This window comes from Mercenaria mercenaria, chromosome 15, assembly GCF_021730395.1.
Source record: "Mercenaria mercenaria strain notata chromosome 15, MADL_Memer_1, whole genome shotgun sequence".
Classification (NCBI taxonomy): Eukaryota; Metazoa; Mollusca; class Bivalvia; order Venerida; family Veneridae; genus Mercenaria; species Mercenaria mercenaria.
The window spans coordinates 1,004,032-1,025,228 of NC_069375.1; the positions used below are offsets into that span (position 1 = coordinate 1,004,032).

At 35.4% G+C, this 21,197-nt stretch overlaps 1 protein-coding gene across 1 annotated transcript in view; it reads right to left on the reverse strand.

The window, feature by feature from the left end:
- LOC123544995 (carbohydrate sulfotransferase 3-like) overlaps positions 1–21,197 on the reverse strand; it is a 92,852-nt gene that overhangs the window by 43,082 nt on the left and 28,573 nt on the right. Inside the window, exon 2 of the mRNA XM_045331203.2 lies at positions 10,021–10,273. Within this exon, the coding sequence (XP_045187138.1) occupies positions 10,021–10,273 (253 nt within the window). The remainder of the gene's footprint in view (positions 1–10,020; positions 10,274–21,197) is intronic.

Here is a 21,197-nt window from a genome sequence, read left to right on the forward strand (position 1 = left end):
TTAAAACTTAAACCTGGAAATTCACAATGAAAATGGTTTATATCTTATCTCAATACAATAAACAATGATATTAAGTAAAAATAAAGTTGTTTTATCCGCATAATACCATAATTTGCCAGCGACATGGAGCTACATTTTTGACAATTTAGCATGTAACTCTGAGTAGTCACTCCCCATTGGTGTAAACAGTCCTTAACAGGTATTCCTTTTACACCACACATGTAGATGAATGAGGATTTATTATTATTATTTACGGATTTCAGAATAAATAGTAAATGCTCGTTTAATCCGTTCTTTATTTCTTTCAGACAACTGTGAAAGTGATTGCTGTCAGGTGATGATCTTTGTCTTCAACCGACTTGTGTAATGTCAAAACAAGCGCGAAATTGCTACCTACGATGGGCACATGTATGATAAAAGAATACAAGAATTTAAGCTAAATGACTACCTTCGATTGGCAAATGTATAATAAACACAGACAGTAAGCTAAATTACATGAAAGTTTGTTATAAGGTTTAGTGTGAACATCTGCAGTGTACTGGCTTGAAAGTCGAATGAGCAGAATAACCGGGAACAGGAGGCAGACGCTGGCCCTACGTCATACGCACATACGTCGTAAATATCGCAAATATGTTTAAGGCGTAACACAGCCAAAGCCGTGTAATCATCTAAAATGAGTAAGATTTAACTGCAGGCTGACGTATTAAGTTTTGTTATTCAGAGCTAGATATGAGTAAATTTTAACATTGGTTTGCCAGTCGACCACTTCAAGATTGCGTTCTCCATTCTGAAAGGAAATTTTGATATTTGAATATTCAAGTTTACGAAGACGTGTACATTACGCTGCTGGTGTTGGGTATGGAAAGTCGAATCAACGAAACTGTCATGGTTAAATTTCTTACTTTCATCATTGTACTTTCGACATTTCGCCATTGTGGTTTCGTTGTTTCGACTTTTCATTATTATCGTAGTTTTAACTTTTGTTACACCGTACTTTCAACTTTTCATTACCGCACTTTCGACTTTTCGCCATCGAACTTTCAAGTTTTCAACATAGTGCTATCGCCTTCCTGTCGCCCATGTGCAAAGGTCTGTTAAGCATTAGACGAGGTAGAAGTACGCACAAACATAAACGAAACTACATGAATTATTTCTCAGTCTTGTACCCGATTCATTAACTGATAGGGTCAGATATATTTTCATTATGTCGTCATTTGTTAAGAGACTGTTTTAGAAATCTAAACACCGAATCTGAAAAAGTAAAAGTAGTTCTGCACGTTCGGATCAAAAGTTTTCTCCTACAATGTAGAGTTTGATTAAACCCCGATTTTTTAAAACTTTGAAACATGCGTAGAAAATTCGGCATTCAAAACAAATAGGGTTGTATGCTCGATCTTTTGCAAGACTATTTAAAAAAAAAGACCTTACAAAAGTTGTTGTAATGGTGCGCTACGGGAAAATAACAATTCTGATAGCATTTTGGAGAAAAGAATTGTTTCTGAAATGTAGATTTTGATGCAACCTCTCACCGTCTAAAATGTAAAGGCTTTTATTAAAGATATTTGTCCACGATTAGAGACGCGCAAATTTCATACTGATTTTAAAACATTGTTTTCGGAATGACATAACGTGTTAGACACATTTATTCTGGAAAGGCCTATACTGTACGCCTGAAATAACTGTATATTACCTGTATTATAAAAATGATTTTCATGAAGCTTTTATGGGCGATTAAAGTAGGTCACTAGGTCGTGATGGGTCTTTAACAGTAAAAATAAGTGCAGTTTTCCTTTAGTTTAAAAGAAGTAATGAAGTACATGCATGATGTATTGGTGTTAAAGCTAGAAAATGTGTTAACAATGTCGATACATGATAATGCAGATAACAAATCCTAATTGTATTTGTTCTCCCTTCTCTACTTTATTTACTTTGATTATGGGATAATTGATTTATTTACGTTTGAGTGTAGCAAATAAGGAAATTGTTTCTACTTTGGCAAGTATGTGTTTGTCTTGGGCGGTGACCCACTTGGTTGTTTGTTTTTTCTGGTCTTTTTGTTTTCTTGTGTATGTTAGAAGTGTATGTGTGTTTGTTTCTCTTATGTACGTGCTTGTCTGCACTGTTGCGGTTTACGGTTTAAGGAGACTGCGCTTTAAGAACGTAGACATCCCTGTTGAATATTCCCCCTTGCTTTCTTTCTTCTTTCCCCAATGCCCGACACTTCTCTTAACCTCTTCTCGACTCCCCTTTTCTTTTTTCTGCATTTTATTAAATATACTTTTTGATGGATCTTTGAAGCAATCCGTCTACAATACATTTCTGTGGCAGCTTCTTTTGTTGTGGACTTACTTTGCGATGCATGGTTCTATATTGTAATTCGGGTGATGTATGCTTCCTTGAATCTACTCATACCTATCATCTTGTTGGACATCAGTCCTGAAATTGCTGACCTGAGTTGGATTATATATACATGTTATTTTATCATACGAGGAGTATTCGAAAAAAAATGTGTATCGTGGTTTGAAACCTTGAAAACTGATGGAAACGTGCATTTTGTATTTCATATCCTCAAAATATTCTCCGTGGTAAGAACTGAATAATTCTAGTCTATTAATCCATTTCCAGAGAGCGTCACGGTAGGCTGAATTTGGTATTCTCAGTGGTTCTGAGGGACAGCAAACCCAAGAGCTAGTCGCGATCGTTATCTACGTCCAAAAAGGAAGGTTTTACTGTTTTAGAAACAGAAAGAAATCGCATGGCGCCAGATTTGAGAAATAAGGTGGATGTGATAGCATAGTAACCTTCTTCGATTTAAAAAAAAAAAAACTGTAAAAAAGTACTTCTTTAATATTTTCAAGACAGGGTCATGGTAGTACGTACTAGTTACATTTATACCCTTTTTATACGATGTGTACTTCTATAACATCGCAGGAGAAGAATATGGCATTCAAACTTCCTCAGCAATATTTGGCCTTTGGCAATGTTTGGTGGCTTATATTTTGTTCCAAACCTTTCTGGTAGGCTCAAAGCAATGCACGCAAGTTTCATCACAAAAACATTTTGACCGTATATTTGGAACATTGTTAGCATTGTTAGCAATTGTTTTGCAATTACAACACGTAGCTTGTTTTGGTCGTCAGTCAAAAGATTGGGTACCCACCTAGCAGAAATCTTTCTAACTTTCAAGATTTTCTTTAAAATAAAATAAACTGTTGAAAGTAAAATGAAAACAATGCGTGCAATATCGCGTACATTACTTTTTTAAAGAATACATGTGATTTTCAAATTTTTTTTTCACACGTTGTTGTTTTCAGCTGACCTGATTTTGGAACAGTTTTAACAAGCCATACACCACAATCGACAAAATTGACAATTGTTGAAATTTTCGACAAAGAACTCTTTCAAAAAACAACCGAGTTAACTGCGAGCTTTTATACATGATCTTCAGTATTTGTTATTTTTTTTCCAATCATTTTTGCTACTGTGGTCAACGACTCGTAAAACGGTTATTGAATTGTTACATTTATATAACAATGTGTAGATATTGATAAGAGGTAATCAGCTGTATAAACATCGACTTAAATTCCTCGTGAAAATGGCGTGTCTCACAATACACAATACTTCTCGAACACTCCTCGTATGAAAACGTTTATATCGAGGGATTAAATAACTCACGGGGGAGGAAGTGTTACGCGAAGGATGGAGTTCTTTTGATAACCTGTCATGTTTTCTTCTGATAACTGTTACGGAGTTCCTGGAAAACGTTACAGAGTTCTACTGATATCTGTATGACAAAACAAGGAATCGGTCGAAGAAATGGTAATTATCAATCTTTAAAAAGAGAGTCTGGGGTGTAAAACTAGTCTGGTGATCAAGTTTGCCTCATGTTTTGTGCTATGCGTCAGAAAAAACTGTTTAGTCTAATAATCAGCGCCACTTCTTTGAAATCAAGACATTTTGAGCAAAATATCGAAATCGTTTGTTTATTCATACATATTAATCAATTCATTCACGTTCTTATTCCTCACCACACGCAATAGCCTAATTTAGTGCAAAGCTGCAAACATAAACCACTATCTAACAATTTTATGCCCGATTTTTCAAATGCTACGGAGTTCAGGTGATAACTCTGAAGATATCACAGAGTTTTTATGATAACTTTTGTTACTGCCAGGGTGTTTCTTGAGCTATGTTAAGATACTTTTTAGCTAATTTTATTATTTAGAAAGGATGTTACTCATGTTCTAATGTAATACGTTTATCCTCGGCACAGTATTGTGGTTATATAATGTATGATATGAGTACTTTTGTAAAGTTTAAAACTATGTGCAGTATAATGACATATATATAGTAAAATACGAATAGGTAACAAATGCAGTAAATTGTATTGTTCATTCTATCGATGGATGTGCTAATGTTCGTGAACAACGGTTTAGTGGATTCCGTTTGGATTGATCACTGAATTAAAATCAAATCCTTTATCTTTAATTTAGGGTACATCTAAATAAGTGGTTTATTTGCATTACTATGTATGACTGCTGTTGTCATCTCATGTGATTCAATTACTTATCTTGTTATGCATATTCATATCATGACCTTTACGTTGAATTGATATGTGGTAGTTTGAAAAGGCCAATATGCTAGGTAAAGCTTTAGATAATTGTCCTTTTTTCAGATGCGACAGTCAGATGTAAATACTGTCACAAAAGATTCCTGACACCGTCTGAAGCAGTTGCTCATGTTGTAAATATTCATCCTGAAAGGAAAGTCGCGATTACAACATTGAGGCCGTGTGGCAAAATTAAACCATGCGTGACCATGCTATGACAAGAAGGAAATTATTCTAAACTAAAATTGTTATTGTATGATATTTGTTGATTAGGGACCATAATTTGCCACGCAACAGTAGATTATACTCCATAATCAAAAAAAATCGTACAATAACTAATTAATATACGTAAACGTCGACAAGAAATTATACTAAAACACACCAAAATTATAGCTTCAGATGTACATGACAATATACATATAATTTATCAAGGATAATTGTGTGTATGCGATTTTGTTAATGTTTATCGCATGCCCATTTTCATTAAGTTATAGACCCAAAACATTTAACCTTAATCCGAACGCTTTCGCATACTATGTATACAGTTGTATACAATCATATCAATAGATTTTCATAAAGAATGTAATAATAAAATAATAATGCTATATATTATCAGTAATATAATTATAACTTTACCATCATAATTCTTCTAATCATTCATATAGTAGAATTTTAAAAGTTGACGCTGAAAAAATTCAGTCACAATGCGACATTATACAGAGGGTGAATTTAAATGTGACTGGCGTAAATTCTGCGATAAAACTTAATTGGTATTGTCATAACATCTTACAGAATGCATATACATTTCAATGCGCTGAATACTGCGTACCAAAAAGGGGCTTGTCATCCTCATACATGCATATACTATTTGTCTTAAAGAATATCATAATGCATATTAATGTGAATTTTAAAGTGCTGTCTATATCAATCCTCCACCAGAAACGAGCTTTGAATTTGCCAAAATGCTATAAGATGAATATGAGTACATTTTGAGTTTAGTTGGAAAAGTAAGAGGAATAGTTAGCTAGATCATCATTATGAGCGTACACAGTCCCTTTAAAAGTAACATCTAGTTAGAATTAAAAATATAACACTAAAACGTTATCATTGGAACTCAAAAACACACATACCATACATCATATAACCACAATACTGTGCCTTGGATAAATATTTTACATCAAAACATGATTAACACCCTTACTAAATAATAAAATTAGCTAAAAAGTATCCTAACATATCTCAAGAAACACCCTGGCAGTAACAAAAGTTATCATAAGAACTCTGTGACATCTTCAGAGTTATCACCTGAACTCCGTAACATTAGAAAAATCGGGAATAAAATTGTTAGATAGTGGTTTATGTTTGCAGCTTTGCACTAAAATTAGGCTATTGCGTGTGGTAAGGATGAAGAACGTGAATGAGTAGATTAATATGTATGAATAAGCAAACGATTTCGATATTTTACTCAAAATGTCTTGATTTCAAAGAAGTGGCGCTGATTATTAGACTAAACAGGTTTTTTCTGACACATAGCACAAAACATGAGGCAACCTTGATCATCAAACTTTAGTTTTACACCCCAGACTCTCTATTTAAAGATTGATAATTACCATTTTTTCGACCGATTCCTTGTTTTGTCATACAGATATCAGAAGAACTCTGTAACGTTTTCCAGGAACTCCGTAACAGTTATCAGAAGAAAACATGACAGGTTATCAGAAGAACTCCTTCCTTCTTGTAACACTTCCTCCCCCGTGTAACTGTCAATTTTACACTATCAACAAACTTTTGTCGGTCATCTGAATTTAGCTTCTATAAACTGTGTATTTTAAAAAATTTAGAAGCTAATTTGTTATGCTGTTTTGAACTAAACGAATTCACTCAGATTCATGTATTAATGAAACCTTGTAAAATTAGCGGCCATATTGAATTTTGGTCGCCATGTTGACTTTTGATTTTGTGTTTTGACGAAAAACTAAATGCTTGGCATCAAAAAAATCAATGTACAAAGTGGATAGCTTGAGAAGTCGGAAATTTCTTTTTCGTTTGTTGTAAATAGTAAGATTAAAATTGAGTTGAAATATTACAGATCTACCCTACTAAGATGCCACAAATAGTTGACCGGGCTATGATGAGAAACGGAACAACCTTTGATTGGATTGAATGCAAAACTATACTGACGTCCATTAAATTTTTCATAGTGAAGATTTGAGAAATGAAAAGTTTTCAAAGCAATACGTGGATGGATCATAAATAATATACATCAAACAGTCCGCTTATTTATGAAAATCAGGGTAAATGAATTCGTAACGCATTTAATAGAGAGTTTGAGATTTCAACCTTCGCCTTCCCATTCAACGTCTCTCATATATATTTGGGGTAAAACGTCACCGATATGCGTGTATTTTATTTATATCAGACGTTGCTACTAAAGTTTTCCATGTAATTTCAAGTAAGCCTAAGACTTCGCTTTATTACTATGTGAAATAAAAAGCTTAGTTTCAGGATTTCAGCTTATTAAGTTATTAGATTATCCATATGTATAATTGGACTAAATTTGATGCGAAACACGATTAATAAGTATAAGAATATTGAAGTTTTGTTTGGCTAATGATTTTAACTAAATACATCGAATTGAACCTGGAAGTATGAAGTTATCAACTGATTTTGAGAAACTTTGCGATGTTGTTCAAACTTTAACTTCTACGGCATATTTGTGTCCTCAGGCGGTATTGATTATACCAGATGGGCCTTTTTGTCGTATGGAGTGAAGTTTTGAACGTCCGAAGATGTAATATCACGAAAGTCAAAACTTCAGTCTTTGTACATCTACCATGTCCACATACTCGGCATCAAAGACTGGAATCTGGATGGAGGCACATGGCATAACAATCATTTTACTTAAAAAATGAATGATAACGCGCGATTATCATATGGTAGAACTTTTTATTTTAACTTCCAAATAGAATCAATCCGTTTCTGCCGGGCACTTAATAAGACAACTGCGTTTTAATTATAAACATAAAATTGTACTAGTAAGACGGAATTTTTTTTTCTGAAGTATTAGACAATTTCAGATCTATGATATCATGATGCGAGAAGTTTCCTGTAAGCCGTATGGGATAACTCCATTCTTTACATGCACGGACCCAGAGCATAGCAGAGGGGCATTGTGGGTCAATCCCCCATTGCTTCTTACATTTTACAAAGAAAATCGGTCTTGAAACTCGGTGTGACTACCCACACCCCCCCCCCCCACCCCTGAATGGGTGGCCCCACTCTTTAAAGTTGGTGTCCCTCTAACCAAAATTCCTTGATCTGCACATGCTTTACTTATGAAATAGTATATTCAAACAAATACGTGTATATGCCCACATGCTATTTTGTGCGACAATTTTCGTCTCCACCTAACAGTTCTTGACTGTTTCGCTAGACACATGGTGACTTGGCACGATTATATTGTGCTGTCTGAGAGTTTGGCATTATACAGAGTCAATCTTAGTGCCATGATGCCAAAACGTATGATATCACGAGAGTATCTTACATTTGTTTCAAATCGCTTGTTACATGTATCATTCATAAATTGTGTATATTGGCTCATGTTATCAACATATCTTTTAAAAGGTTAGATTTTCAACAGGAACAGTCTACAAGCAAAACGCGTCTATAAAGAAATTCGACGTACAAAGTACCAATTCAAAGTAAAAAAAAAAAAATATGAAAAACTATCAAATACTAGTCAACAGCCTTTTGTCTTTGCTTTATCCCATATATTTAACTTAACTTCAAAGTATATCGAGAAATGCATTTGTTGTAGTTGATGTCTCATGTTTTTGTTTAAAAAATGTTAACTGTAATATATTTCAAAAACACCATCAGCAATAGAATAAGTTGATATGATTATCATTTTTATTTTCTCTCATGTATGATTTACAATCGTGCATTGTATACTGACTTCAATTTATATAAAATGATTTTTTTGTAACAGCACTGATATCCATGCGATGATTATGTTAATTGAAATGTTTTTATTTAATTTTCATTTCTAAAACCTTTTGTAAAAGTCCTGCACTTTCGGACAATTGATATCAAAATGCACGAGAAAAACGATCATAATTATAGATAAATTGAATGGGCGGATTAAAACAAGTAAGATCCATTCTAAAGTTTGAAATCTCAAGGAATTTTAATCGAACTTCAGCTTCATACGTTAACGTCGCAAGAGACGTTGAAGGGGAAGGCGAAGGTTGAAATCTCAAACTCTCTAATAATACGACCTTTTCTTTACTTGGATAAATTTAGAAATACTTTTGCAATGTATTGTATGGATAAACAGATACCATTAATCACATCATTTCAATTTATCTATTCTTTATATAAAGTGCAAAAATGAGTTTTTCAATTATTTGACGAGCACAACGTATAAATAAAGAAATCTTCAGACATCAATTTCAGATAACATCTATAACAAAAGAATTGTTAATATCACTTTAAACTGAAATGACATTGGACTCGGAGATATGCATCTATATATTATATGCGATAATTATTTCTTCTCTCATGGACTGTTTGTAACAAATTATTTCAAAATTTAATATGAATAAAAGAAATAAAACAAGGAAGTATTTGTATTTTTCAAACAACACGTCGGTAATATTTTTCTGTTACAGCTTCTTTTTTGTTTCGGGCCAACCTCGAAATGCGTGGCTCTTAGGCTGTGTTTTGCCAATGAAAAGGGCATCAACACCTTTCTTGGTGATTGTGCCGCCCTTTATGTATGTTCCTATTATAAACAAGAATGGACTGCCCCAGTTACTTAGTAGTAGACACACGCTTCGAGAGCGGGAGGTCTTGGGTTTGCTCCCCGGCTATATAATTGAAAATGTACTGGTAGCTCCCTCTCTTTTATTAGAAGCATGGATCCGAGACAGGTCAGCTGATGTCAGTTGTATTATTGGAATATCATTTCACGAGTCTACGACGTGATATTTATGTAATTCAGAACAAATTTTTTGGATAGTATGCCCAATTCTACAAGTATAAACCGTCGTTTATACGACCAAATTGTTTAAAAACGATACACACGAATACAGCACGAGCATCATATGGCATTGCTCTTAATATCGCCTTTACTTGAATAAAGGAACATTGACTTTCGACATGATACCTTGTCTTTTAGTGTCAAAGTTCGTTGCCAAAGTGTGCTTTGGTTTAGACAGTTATTTCTGGGGAAAAAAATAAAGCAAACGGCAAATACAAAGCACCTCGCCAAATTATGACAGTGGAGACTAGTAATATACTTTTCTGGTATTATCATAACTAGGAATCCTTTTACTCAACTTAATAGTTTAACAATGCCGATACTCTCCAATATTTGAGTTTAGGTTACATCTTTCCTTAAAGAAACTTACCTAGATTTCCGATAGAAATAACTTAACGTGACATTGTCGTTTCTATACTTTGTAAATGGTAAAGTTAGAGCTCGATTAGGTTCATAAAGGTAAAATGCACCAGTAATTTCTCGAAATATTGAGCCCGTAAATGTCGATCCAGATCTACCATATGCTATTATGATGATGATTTTAGCAAATTCAAAACGTCTTCCATTCCCAATTTTGATGTACTGACTGATATTTCCAAATTCGTGGTTTTCTTTTGCTGAGTCTGCAAATTGTGCATACAAAATGTTTGATTATAAACATATAATTGGGATAGTGAATGCAACATTAAAATCTGTCTTAGTATTATAACGATTTTGTTTAACACGTGCAGTTATTTGTTTTATTTTAGTTTTATTTCTTTTCTGAATGATAAAGTGTGAATGCAGTTTTCAAGAATTTATAAATGCGACATATTGTATGTGAAATATGTTAGAAAAAACCCTGGTCATTGCTTTTATATTCCATTTTCATCTTTTTTCTACTTTGATATTTTTGTAACCACAAAAAAAATAACGTTATCAACTTACCGTTCGGCATGTCCATGTATGCTATATTGCATTATGATATGGTATGCCGTATGTACTGTTAACATACATGGACATGTCAAACGGGAAGTTGATAAATAAAAAGGCGGTAGCGGCCGTGGCCCAGTCCATCTTACAATAGACAGCATAACCTCTACTTCGCACAATATCTCCTAATGGAACTACAAGAAGGCCAGGTAGACATTTTATCAATGCCTGAGTGATGAACTATGTAAAGATATCGGAGTGGAAGGTAGAGACATCAACCGGATTGTCAAATACTTCAACGCTTGCATACTAAAGGCAGCTTACAAATTCATTCCAAGGAGAGCAATAAAGGACTGTATTAGCCCTACCAGAGTGATGAGCTGGAGAATTTTTCAGACAAAGTGATCAGGAGCCAGGGAGGAAGCAGAAAACAATCCCCCACACTCTACAGCAATCCAAGGCTAAGATCCTCAGGAACAAACTGAACACACTGCGGAAGATTTTGAAAAAAAATAAAGCCTCGCTCAGCCTACAGCGAGATGGTCAAAAGCTGTGGAGATTGTCGAAACCGCTGAACGATGAAGACACAGGGAAAGGTTCTATTTTTAAAGGAATGGTAAACTGTTGACAGATAAACACGCGACAAACACTTTTGCCTCCAACTACAAAGATGTTTCCAACATCCTGATCAACAAGGGGCGACAAAAAACGGAAACCAGAAGAGAAAAAAAAGGGGGAGACAGACAAGTCAAGTGTCATCAGAATGCATAATACAGAGTCTTAAACTATATGAGCTACAAATAGTGCAAGAAATCCGTGTATATAAAATGGGCGCATCGTGCACCTCCTGTGAAAAGCGTGAAACTTGGCACGGTAGTGCATAACTTTCACGCTTATTTAAGACTGTGAAGCTGTATTTGGAAATCAAAGATGAAATCAGTTTACGAAGAAAATGGCAAAGCAAATCCTGTGTATCCTGTAAATAGCTTTGGAATAATAGTGGAATATATTCACTACACTTGGAATAAGTTTGCGATTTATATTGAAAAATGAATATGTCCGCCAAAATCCAAGATAGCTGCCCAGAAATCATTTATTTGAAAATGGCGAAATGATTTATTATTATATCACGTAGAACAGTGTTATTTCGAATAGTCATATAAAAATATACCCTTATACAATCAAGACACTCATATTGAGAAATTAACTTTTATGGTCATTATATTCCAAGATGACCATCATTATGAATCTATTTTCATTACTCACACTTGAGCGTCTTTTTTAAAGTAAACAAGCAATGTTATTCATATTGTCCAGACTGGAAAAAAACACATTATCTTAAACTATTCTACTTGTATTCCTTGATACTAAACAATTATGTATAAAAGCTGGTTTCTTTTGTTTACATATAAAAATGATGAATAGAAGTTGCGCCCCCACCCTTGTTTAAATGCAGTAATAACTTAAAACAGTACCTAAAATGTCAAAGGACAAAGCTCAGAAATTGATTTCAAAGACATTCAAATTAGCAAATATACCAACTGATTTTATGTGAAAGTTTTGTTCGTATTGATACCGTTTTGCACTGCAGTAACAACAAAATGAGGGACATTTGGTTCAGATAGGTATATAGCAGGTACTTGTAAGGTGAATAATGCATATGTTAGTGCATAGTGCATTAAGTAATGGGAAACTGTTTTTATATTGACATTAGTTTGTTTTCAAAGCTGAGACGTAAAGTAAAAACCACCGACCTTCCGTAATTTAGTAGGATGGCTTCCTCACATGAAGAATTCAACGCCCCGATTCAGGCTCGATGACACAAATGCAGTAACAGATTTCAATAATTCTTTGTACGACATGGGTTTGCAACAGCATGTACCATTTAGTACACACACTGGTGGTAATATTCTTGATTTAGTCCTTACGGAAGTGGTGAATGGTGTTGAAGTAGTTTCTTGTGAACAGGGTCCATATATTTCTGACCACTGTGCAGTTAAAATTGTGACAAATGTTAGAAAGGAAACTATAACCAGTGAGGTGGTGCTTTTTAGAAATTTCAAAGACATGGATATGAACACACTTTCAAGTGATCTGAGAGAAATGACCATCGAAAGTGATAATGTCGACTTTTTTGTTGAAGCATTTGAGACAGCAGTAGAAAAGATTATGAACTCACACGCACCAATCATAGGAAAAACAATCATCCGTCGCACTCCAAAACCCTGGTTCACAGAAAAACTCCTTCATCTTAAAAGAGTGGCTCGCAAATCTGAACGTTTGTGGACGAAACGTAGACAATCATATTTGTATGAAGCCTTCAAAACAGCACGTAAAAACTACGAAAAAGAACTCAAACGTGAGAAAAGATCATTTCTGAGTGAAAAAGTTCTAAATGTAAAAGGTGACTCGAAAAAGCTTTATAGATTTGTAACTGAGACAACTGGCACTAGGTCTGAGAACCCTCTGCCAACTGGACATGACAGCACACTGGCAGAGATATGTGCAGATCATTTCATGAATAAAATCGAAAAAAAATCGAGAATCGTTGAAACTTTTCGATAATTTTCCACCATGCGAAAAAGGTATTCCTTGTTTTGACAGTTTTAAAGATCTCAGCGAGGAAGAAGTTAGAAAACTTATAAACCAGCTACAGACGAGATCATGTGAACTTGATATTCTACCAACAAAAGTACTAAAATCGTACTTGGATGAGCCGTTGCCTGTTATTACCAAAATGGTAAATTTGCCGTTGCATGACGGCATCTTTCCTACAAAATGGAAACAGGCAATTGTAAGACCTTTGTTGAAGAAAATGGGACTCGAACATGAATTTGCAAACTACAGGCCTGTTAGTAACCTATCGTTTCTGTCAAAATTAATTGTAAAAGCAGCTCTGTTCAGGCTCAATGATCATGTAAACGAACACAATCTTCTAGCAAAAAAACTAAACAATCTGCTCACAGGAAAAACCATTCTTGCGAATCAGCATTGTTACGTCTAGTAAATGATATGGATGCTATGGAGAACAAAGAAGTTACGGCGCCAATTGCCATCAATCTCAGTGCCGCCTTTGATACTGTAGACCATGACATTCTTGTTAATGTGTTAAACAAGCAGAATGGCGTTCGTGGAACAGCACTGAGCTGGGTCGATTCCTTTCTGCGCCCCAGAAGTTGCCGTGTAAGTGTCAATTCAGCCATGTCCTTTCCACGACAATTAAATTGTAGCGTTCCACAAGGTAGCTGCTTAGGACCGTGGCTGTATTTGACATATGCGGGGACACTGTTTGACGTTATTTCTCCATCGATTTCAGTTTACGGCTTTGCGGATGACCACACTGCTAATAAACGCTTTAAACCATCCTCTCTAACAGTAGAATCCCAGGCAATACAAGAACTTGAACAATGTGCTTAAACAATCAACAACTGGATGAATGAAAATAAGCTCAAAATGAACACTTCCAAAACCGAGTTCATCATGTTTGGTAGTAGGCAACAGCTTTCCAAGTGTGCAACTGACACAATATGCATTACAGGTGATAAAGTGAAATCAGTGAGCTTTATTCGATATCTAGGTGCATATCTAGATGAAAACTTGAATCTTAAGGAGCATGTAAAACGAAAGTGTAGAACGGCAATGCTCAACTACTTCAGAATAAAATGTATCCGGAAATATCTTACCAAAGAGGCTACCGAACCCTTGTGCTATCATTGCTGATATTCCATTTAGATTATTGTAATGTCATTATGTATAGTATTGCTCAAAGCGAGGTAAACAAAATGCAACGAATTCAGAACATGTGTCCTAAATCGAAGAAAATATGACAGTTCCAAGCAAGCGCTCTATGATCTTCACTGGCTACCCATCAAAGCCAGAATCACATTCAAAATTCTGACCTACATGTATAATTGTTCAGTTGGAAACTCTCCAGAATATTTTTCAGAACTTCTCACAAAACAAACACAGACAAGGAACTTGCGTTCTTCAAATTCCGTTACTGGGTGTTTCGTTGTTCCTTTCAACAAGCGCAACACGTTCAGCGACAGAAGTTTTAGTACTGTTGGACCTAAACTCTGGAATGAATTGCCTTTCAAAATAAGGAACTCAGACACAATAGATGTTTTCAAAAAGAAGTTGAAAACTCATTATTTTGTAAATTACTTTGCACTCTTTTAGGGAATGTGACTGAGTTTTAAGATATTGAAGTAACATGAACTGGATGATTTTATTGTGTAGATACATTCGAATATGAACTATTTTATCACAAATACAAAAATACAGTTGTTTGTAATAACTTTTGAACATGTCGCAATAACCCACCACTACTTACTTAATAACAAAACAGCTATCTTACTGTATCTTAATATTCTAGTATTTTATTAGTCTTATGTGATGCCTGACCTTTTGTTTAATGCTTACTAAATAGTTTATTCACAACTATATTTATGTTCATTTATCATTTATTTCATTTATGTCATTTAAAATGTCTTAATTTTTAGACGAATTTACTATGTATTTGTAAAACGCCATTGAATATGTTTTACGTAAAAATAGGCGTTTAATCAAACAAAACAGTTTCAGTTTCAGGCTCGAACCCAAATCGATGAGGGGCAAGTGATTTGAACTCGGTGACTTTAGCCATCCAATCAAGAATTAAGAAATTGGTATCAACTTCAAATACACGATTGTTTTTCAACCATTAACATCACGACTGACAAAATTGAAGAGGCTGACTGTACTCAACTTATCATCTTTATGAAACTTAGAATGTTTTTCTTTATGAAATCTCGGTCAAGTTTGAAACTGGGTCACTTTGGGTCAAAAACTAGGTCACCAGGGTATATCATAGGAAAACCATGTTTACACTCTGGTGGCCATTCTTTCGACTTGATCTTTATGAAAATGTTTGTCATGATTAAATCTAGGTCATGCTCAAAACTGGGTATGTGCATTTGTGGCAATGTGGTCTCAGGTGAGAGATAAAGGGCTATCCTGGCCCTTTTGTTAATAGAAATGCAGAGAATATCTTGTATCATGAATTTATTTGAGCGACAGGAAAGTAGGGAGCTAGTTCTTATGTACGATTTATTTCTGTAAATTGTGCAAAGTTGGAGTGATACTCGGGTGAGCGATATAGGGCCATCATGGCCCTCTTGTAACAGAATTATGCTCAATTAGCTCCTTTTTAACTTCGAAATTTTGGTTAACCCATATATTTTGAAAACTATCAAAGGTATTCATGTGAAACTTAAAACAGTTACAAATGTACTTATTATCAACATCTGTGTTGGATAAAACAATTCCCATAACTCTGATTTGAATTTTGACAGAATTTTGCCATTTTTTAACTTAGAAAATTTGATTAAGGTTTTCATATTAGTCCTCATTTTGTCTAAATTATTTTTATTTCACTTTGAACTTTAAATATTATCTTACAGTCAATGTCTACATTTCTTTGATTGGCACTCTGATTGTGACATTCTTGTTTCTTAGTGGTTAATACAGTACTTAACTATTTTAGTACTAGGGCAGAGGACAATTCTGTACAAAGCAATACATTACAGCACAGTACCACTGCTGCACTATCCAATGGTACAAATGGTGGCCAGAAGAAAAACATGAGCCGCGCCACGAGAAAATGTACATTGTGCGTTTGCGACCAGCATGAATCCAGATTAGCCTGCGCTTACACGCGGTCTCGTCAGGATCCATACTGTTCGCTTCAAGCTTCTGGTTTGACAGCGAACAGTATGGATTCTGATGAGACTGCGCGGATGCGCAGGCTCATCTGAATCCATGCTGGTCGCAAATGCACAATGTACGTTTTCTAGTGGCATGGCTCACATCTTGTACAGATGAGCGACTTGAACGTCTTTTAATTAAAAGTTGTAGCTAAGAAGATTCACTAAAATGATTTAGATTTTGATGTAAATCTTGCTGTAATTAAAACTTGAAACACTGAAAATATAGTTGTTTGTAATTATACCCACACCAGATGAGTTTGGGGGAGTTTATACACATAATATGAAATACTTTTTCATGTTATGGCCTTGATCTTTACTCGAGACATTTAAATTACTTACCAGATCGATGTAGTTGGATCTTTGATTGTTGGGAGAAACATGTTGATGTTGAAATCACTTTAATTTAAATCTGACTTTATTCATTGAGTCACAGGCATTACTCTTCTGACAATGTTCTTTTTCATAATTTTATTTCATTCATTGAGTCAAGGTGCATTTGCAGGGTATGAATTACTTGCAGTGATTGTGCAAAATAAAATCACCATTTTTAGCTCGACTTTTCGAAGAAAAAGTAGAGCTATTGTACTCGCCCCGGCGTCGGCGTCACCGTTGGTTAAAGTTTTTGATAAAATATTTATTTACTATCAAAGTCTACACCAGGAGAAACAATCCCCATAACTCTGTTTGAATTTTGACAGAATTATGCCCCTTTTTAACATAGTATTTTTGGTTAAAGTTTTTGATAAAGTCAAATATCTCTGTTACTATTAAAGCTTTTGACTTGAAACTCAAAATAGTTATTTACCATCAAAGTCTACACCAGGAGAAACAATCCGCACAACACTGTTTTTAATTTTGACAGAATTATGCTCCTTTTTAACTTAGAATTTTTTGTTAAAATTTTTGATAAAGCCAAATATCTCTGTTACTATTAAAGCTTTTGACTTGAAACTCAAAATAGTTATTTACTATCAAAGTCTACACCAGGAGACACAATACCCATAACTCTGGTTTGAATTTTGACAGAGTTATGCCCCTTTTTAACTTAGAATTTTTGGTTAAAGTTTTTGATAAAGTCAAATATCTCTGTTACTATCAAAGCTTTTTATTTGAAACTTAAAATACTTATTTACCATCAAAGTCTACACAGGATCCCCATAACTCTGATTTGAATTTTGACAGAATTATGCCCCTTTTTAACTTAGAATTTTTTGTTAAAATTTTTGATAAAGTCAAATATCTCTGTTACTTTAAAGCTTTTGACATGAAACTCAAAATAGTTATTTACTATCAAAGTCTACACCAGGACACACAATTCTCGTAACTCTGATTTGAATTTTGACAGAGTTATGTCCCTTTTTAACTTGTTTTTTTTATACTGGCAAAGCTCTAATTCAGAGTCAAGCACTGAGAAAATTCGAGCGCGCTGTTTTACGGACAGCTCTTGTTTAAACAGCATCTCAAAACCACCTTAGCCAGTTGTTATGAAACTTGGCAGGGATATTTCTTGCATGGAACTCTACCAAGTTTGTTCAAACAATTCCATTCCATGTCATGGCAACAAAGAAATATCTTTAAAAGTCTCTAAAACCACAAGACTCAGAGCTTATATATTTGACAATTTAGATACTTGGCATGTAGTGTTGCTTAGTGAACCTCTACCAAAATTGTCCCAAGTCATGCCACCTGGGCCAACAGACCATGCCACAGGAGTTACTTGAATTTACATAGGTTCCAATAGGAAAAGCTTTAAAAAAAATCTTAGAAATCATTAGGCCTAGTGTTAGATGTTTGGCATGTAACATTGTCTAATAGAGCAGTTCAAAGATTATTGAAATTATGGCTCGCTGGTGAAAATTGACCCAGCCCCAGGGTTTACTTGAATATACATAGGCATATATAGGGAAAACAGAAACTGTGCAGTTTTTAGTTCACCTGAGCCGAAGGCTCAAGCTTGTGATTGGTCAATGTCCGTCGTTCTTTAAACGACATCTCCTCCTAAACCACTGGGCCAAATTTAAAGAAACTTCACAGAAAAGATCCTTAGGTGGACCTCTACCAAAGTTGTTCAAATAATGGAATTCCATGTGGAACTCTGGTTGCCATGGCAACCAAGAGGAAAAACTTAAAAAATCTTCTCTGAAGCCACACGGCCTAGGCCTTTGATATTTGGTATAAAGCATTGCCTAGTGGTCCTCTACCAAGATTATTCAAATTATGTCCCTGGGATAAAAAATGGCCCCGCCCGGGGGTTTACAAGTTTTACATAGACTTATATAGGAAAAACTTTAAAAATCCTCCTCTGAAACCACAAGGCCTAGGCCTTTGATATTTGGTATGTAGCATTGTCTAGTGGTCCTCTACCAAGATTGTTCAAATAATGTCCTTGGGGTCAAAAATGGCCCCGCCCCGGGGTCACAAGTTTTACATAGACTTATGTAGGAAGAAACTTTAAAAATCTTCTTCTCTGAAACCACAAGGCCTAGGCTTTTGACATTTGATATGCAGCATTGCCTAGTGGTTCTCTACAAAGATTGTTCAAACTATATGCTCCTGGGGTCAAAACTGGCCCCGCCCTGGGGGTCACAAGTTCTACATAGACTTATATAGGAAAAAACTTTATAAATCTTCTTTAAAACCACAAGGCCTAGGCCTTTGATATTTGGTATGCAGCATTGCCTAGTTGTCCTCTACCAAGAATGTTCAAATTATGCCCCTGGGGTCCCGGAGTTCACAAGTTTTCATAGACTTACATAGGAAAAAAATTTTAAAAATCCTCTCCTCTGAAACCACAAAGCCTTTGATATTTAGTAGGCAGCATTGCCTCCTTGTCCTCTACCAAGATTGTTCAAATTATGTCCCTGGGGATCAAAAATGGCCACACCCCGGGGGGCACAAGCTTTACATAGCCTTATATAGGAAAAGAACAGTAAAAATCTTCTTCTCCGAAACCACTATGCCAAGGCCTTTTATATTTGGTATGTAGCATTGCCTAGTAGTCTTCTACTAAGAGTGTTCAAATTATGCCCTTGGGTTGAAATGAGGCCCCAACCGTGGGGTCACAAGTTTCACATAGACTTATATAGGAAAAAAAACTTTATAAAATCTTCTTATCTGAAACCACAAAGCCTAGGCCTTTGATATTTGGTATGCAGCACTGCCCACTGGTCCTCTACCAAGATTGTTCAAAGTATGCCCTGGGATGAAAGGAGGCCCCAACTGAGGGGGGTGGGGGAGTCACAAGTTTCAGATAGACTTGTATATGATTTTTTTGCAATATAGATCCATGATGATTTCGGGTGAACGATATAGGGCCATCATGGCCCTCTTGTTCAAGTCGAATGCTGCTAGAATTTTACATGCAGTCCAGTTGCCAAATTTTTCGCATGCATAAACTGAAAATCATTTGGGTTTGTTCTTACTGTTGTCCTTTGAACATAAACCTTTGCTGCAAATAAGTGATACCTAGGTCAAGCCGAACGCCTAGTGATTGCCAAGAAAAAATATGGGCCCCATATGTAATGCTAGCTGGGAGGTATTGACACATTTTGAAAAACTCGTCGCTTTACTAACGGAACCTGGTTGCAAGTAATCCGAACTTCTCTAATCTTGAATTCTGTCTTACATGAACGTTTCAGTCGGGACCTACAATACAATAAGGGCACAATAGAAACCCATCTCTCTAATCGGAATAATTTCTCCAGTATAAGCTGTTTGAATTAGACAGATTCCACTTAGTTTGACCCAGGTAGATTGCTACTGAAAAAAATCCATATTCCGGACTTTTGACTGTGTAACATATTATCAGGGCCTATCGGTTCACGAGTTTTCAAATTATTTCTCCTCATATGCAATCCGAGGACTTGTAGTTTATGGAACCCTCAAAAAGACGCGCTCTCAAGATTATTCGCACTAAGCGTGCATTGAGTTTGTATATGTGACGTTGTGAGGCCTAAATTTTCTTAACAGACTAGGGTTGTGAGGGCCCCAGCTGTTTTTCGAGTCCTCGTTAAAACGTTGCACCGCATTAACTGTGTAGACTCGGAGAGGCTTTTTAAGAATCGATCACTAAGCCACTTAATTTTGCAAAGACTCGCCTCCGTGGTCGGGTGGTTAATGTCGCTGACTTCAAATCACTGTAACCTCTCACTGATAGAGGGTCGCGGGTTCGAGCCCCCGCTACCAACCATGTCTCTTTATATGAGAAAGTTGGTAGTTTCTTACGGACGATGGGAGTCTAGTACTGGTCCTTCCCAGGAACGATGGTTAGGTAAACTGCCCGCCTCATATGACTCTGACTGTTAAAAGGTGCGTTAAACTCCAGCTAAACCAATCCAAACAATTTTGCAATATTTGTAAACAGGTTGTTGTTATAGGTACACCCTGATATATAACGGTGAAACTGGTAAAAATGAGGTGCAACTGGCAACAATGTTACAGACTATTTTCACGAATTTGACAAAATGTCCACCCATGTGATTTTAGCTTTGACTTTTTTATCTTTCTTTATTCATATTATGAGGCAACACTACAATAGCATAGAAAAATTCTCGTACTCTTCTTTGAAAAACAAATTGTAAAATTCATCAGATTTTTGTCGCATACAGTTTAATATCGTAAAATTTTATGAAAATTACACATAATGCTTTTTATGGCGTATACATGTAGTTGTCTGCTTCAATTTAGATCAATTGATCCGCTGAAAACCGGTTTACGGATGTGGGATGGCGGTAAAACAATTCATTATATTATACAGGTAACTGATTTGGTTACGGGACGATTTGTATGATTACTAGGAAGGTTAAGATTTTTTTATCTTACAATAATTTTCGTCTTTAACAGCGGGCCGCTCGATCTCGCTGAATTTCTATTCTGAATAACTTGAAAA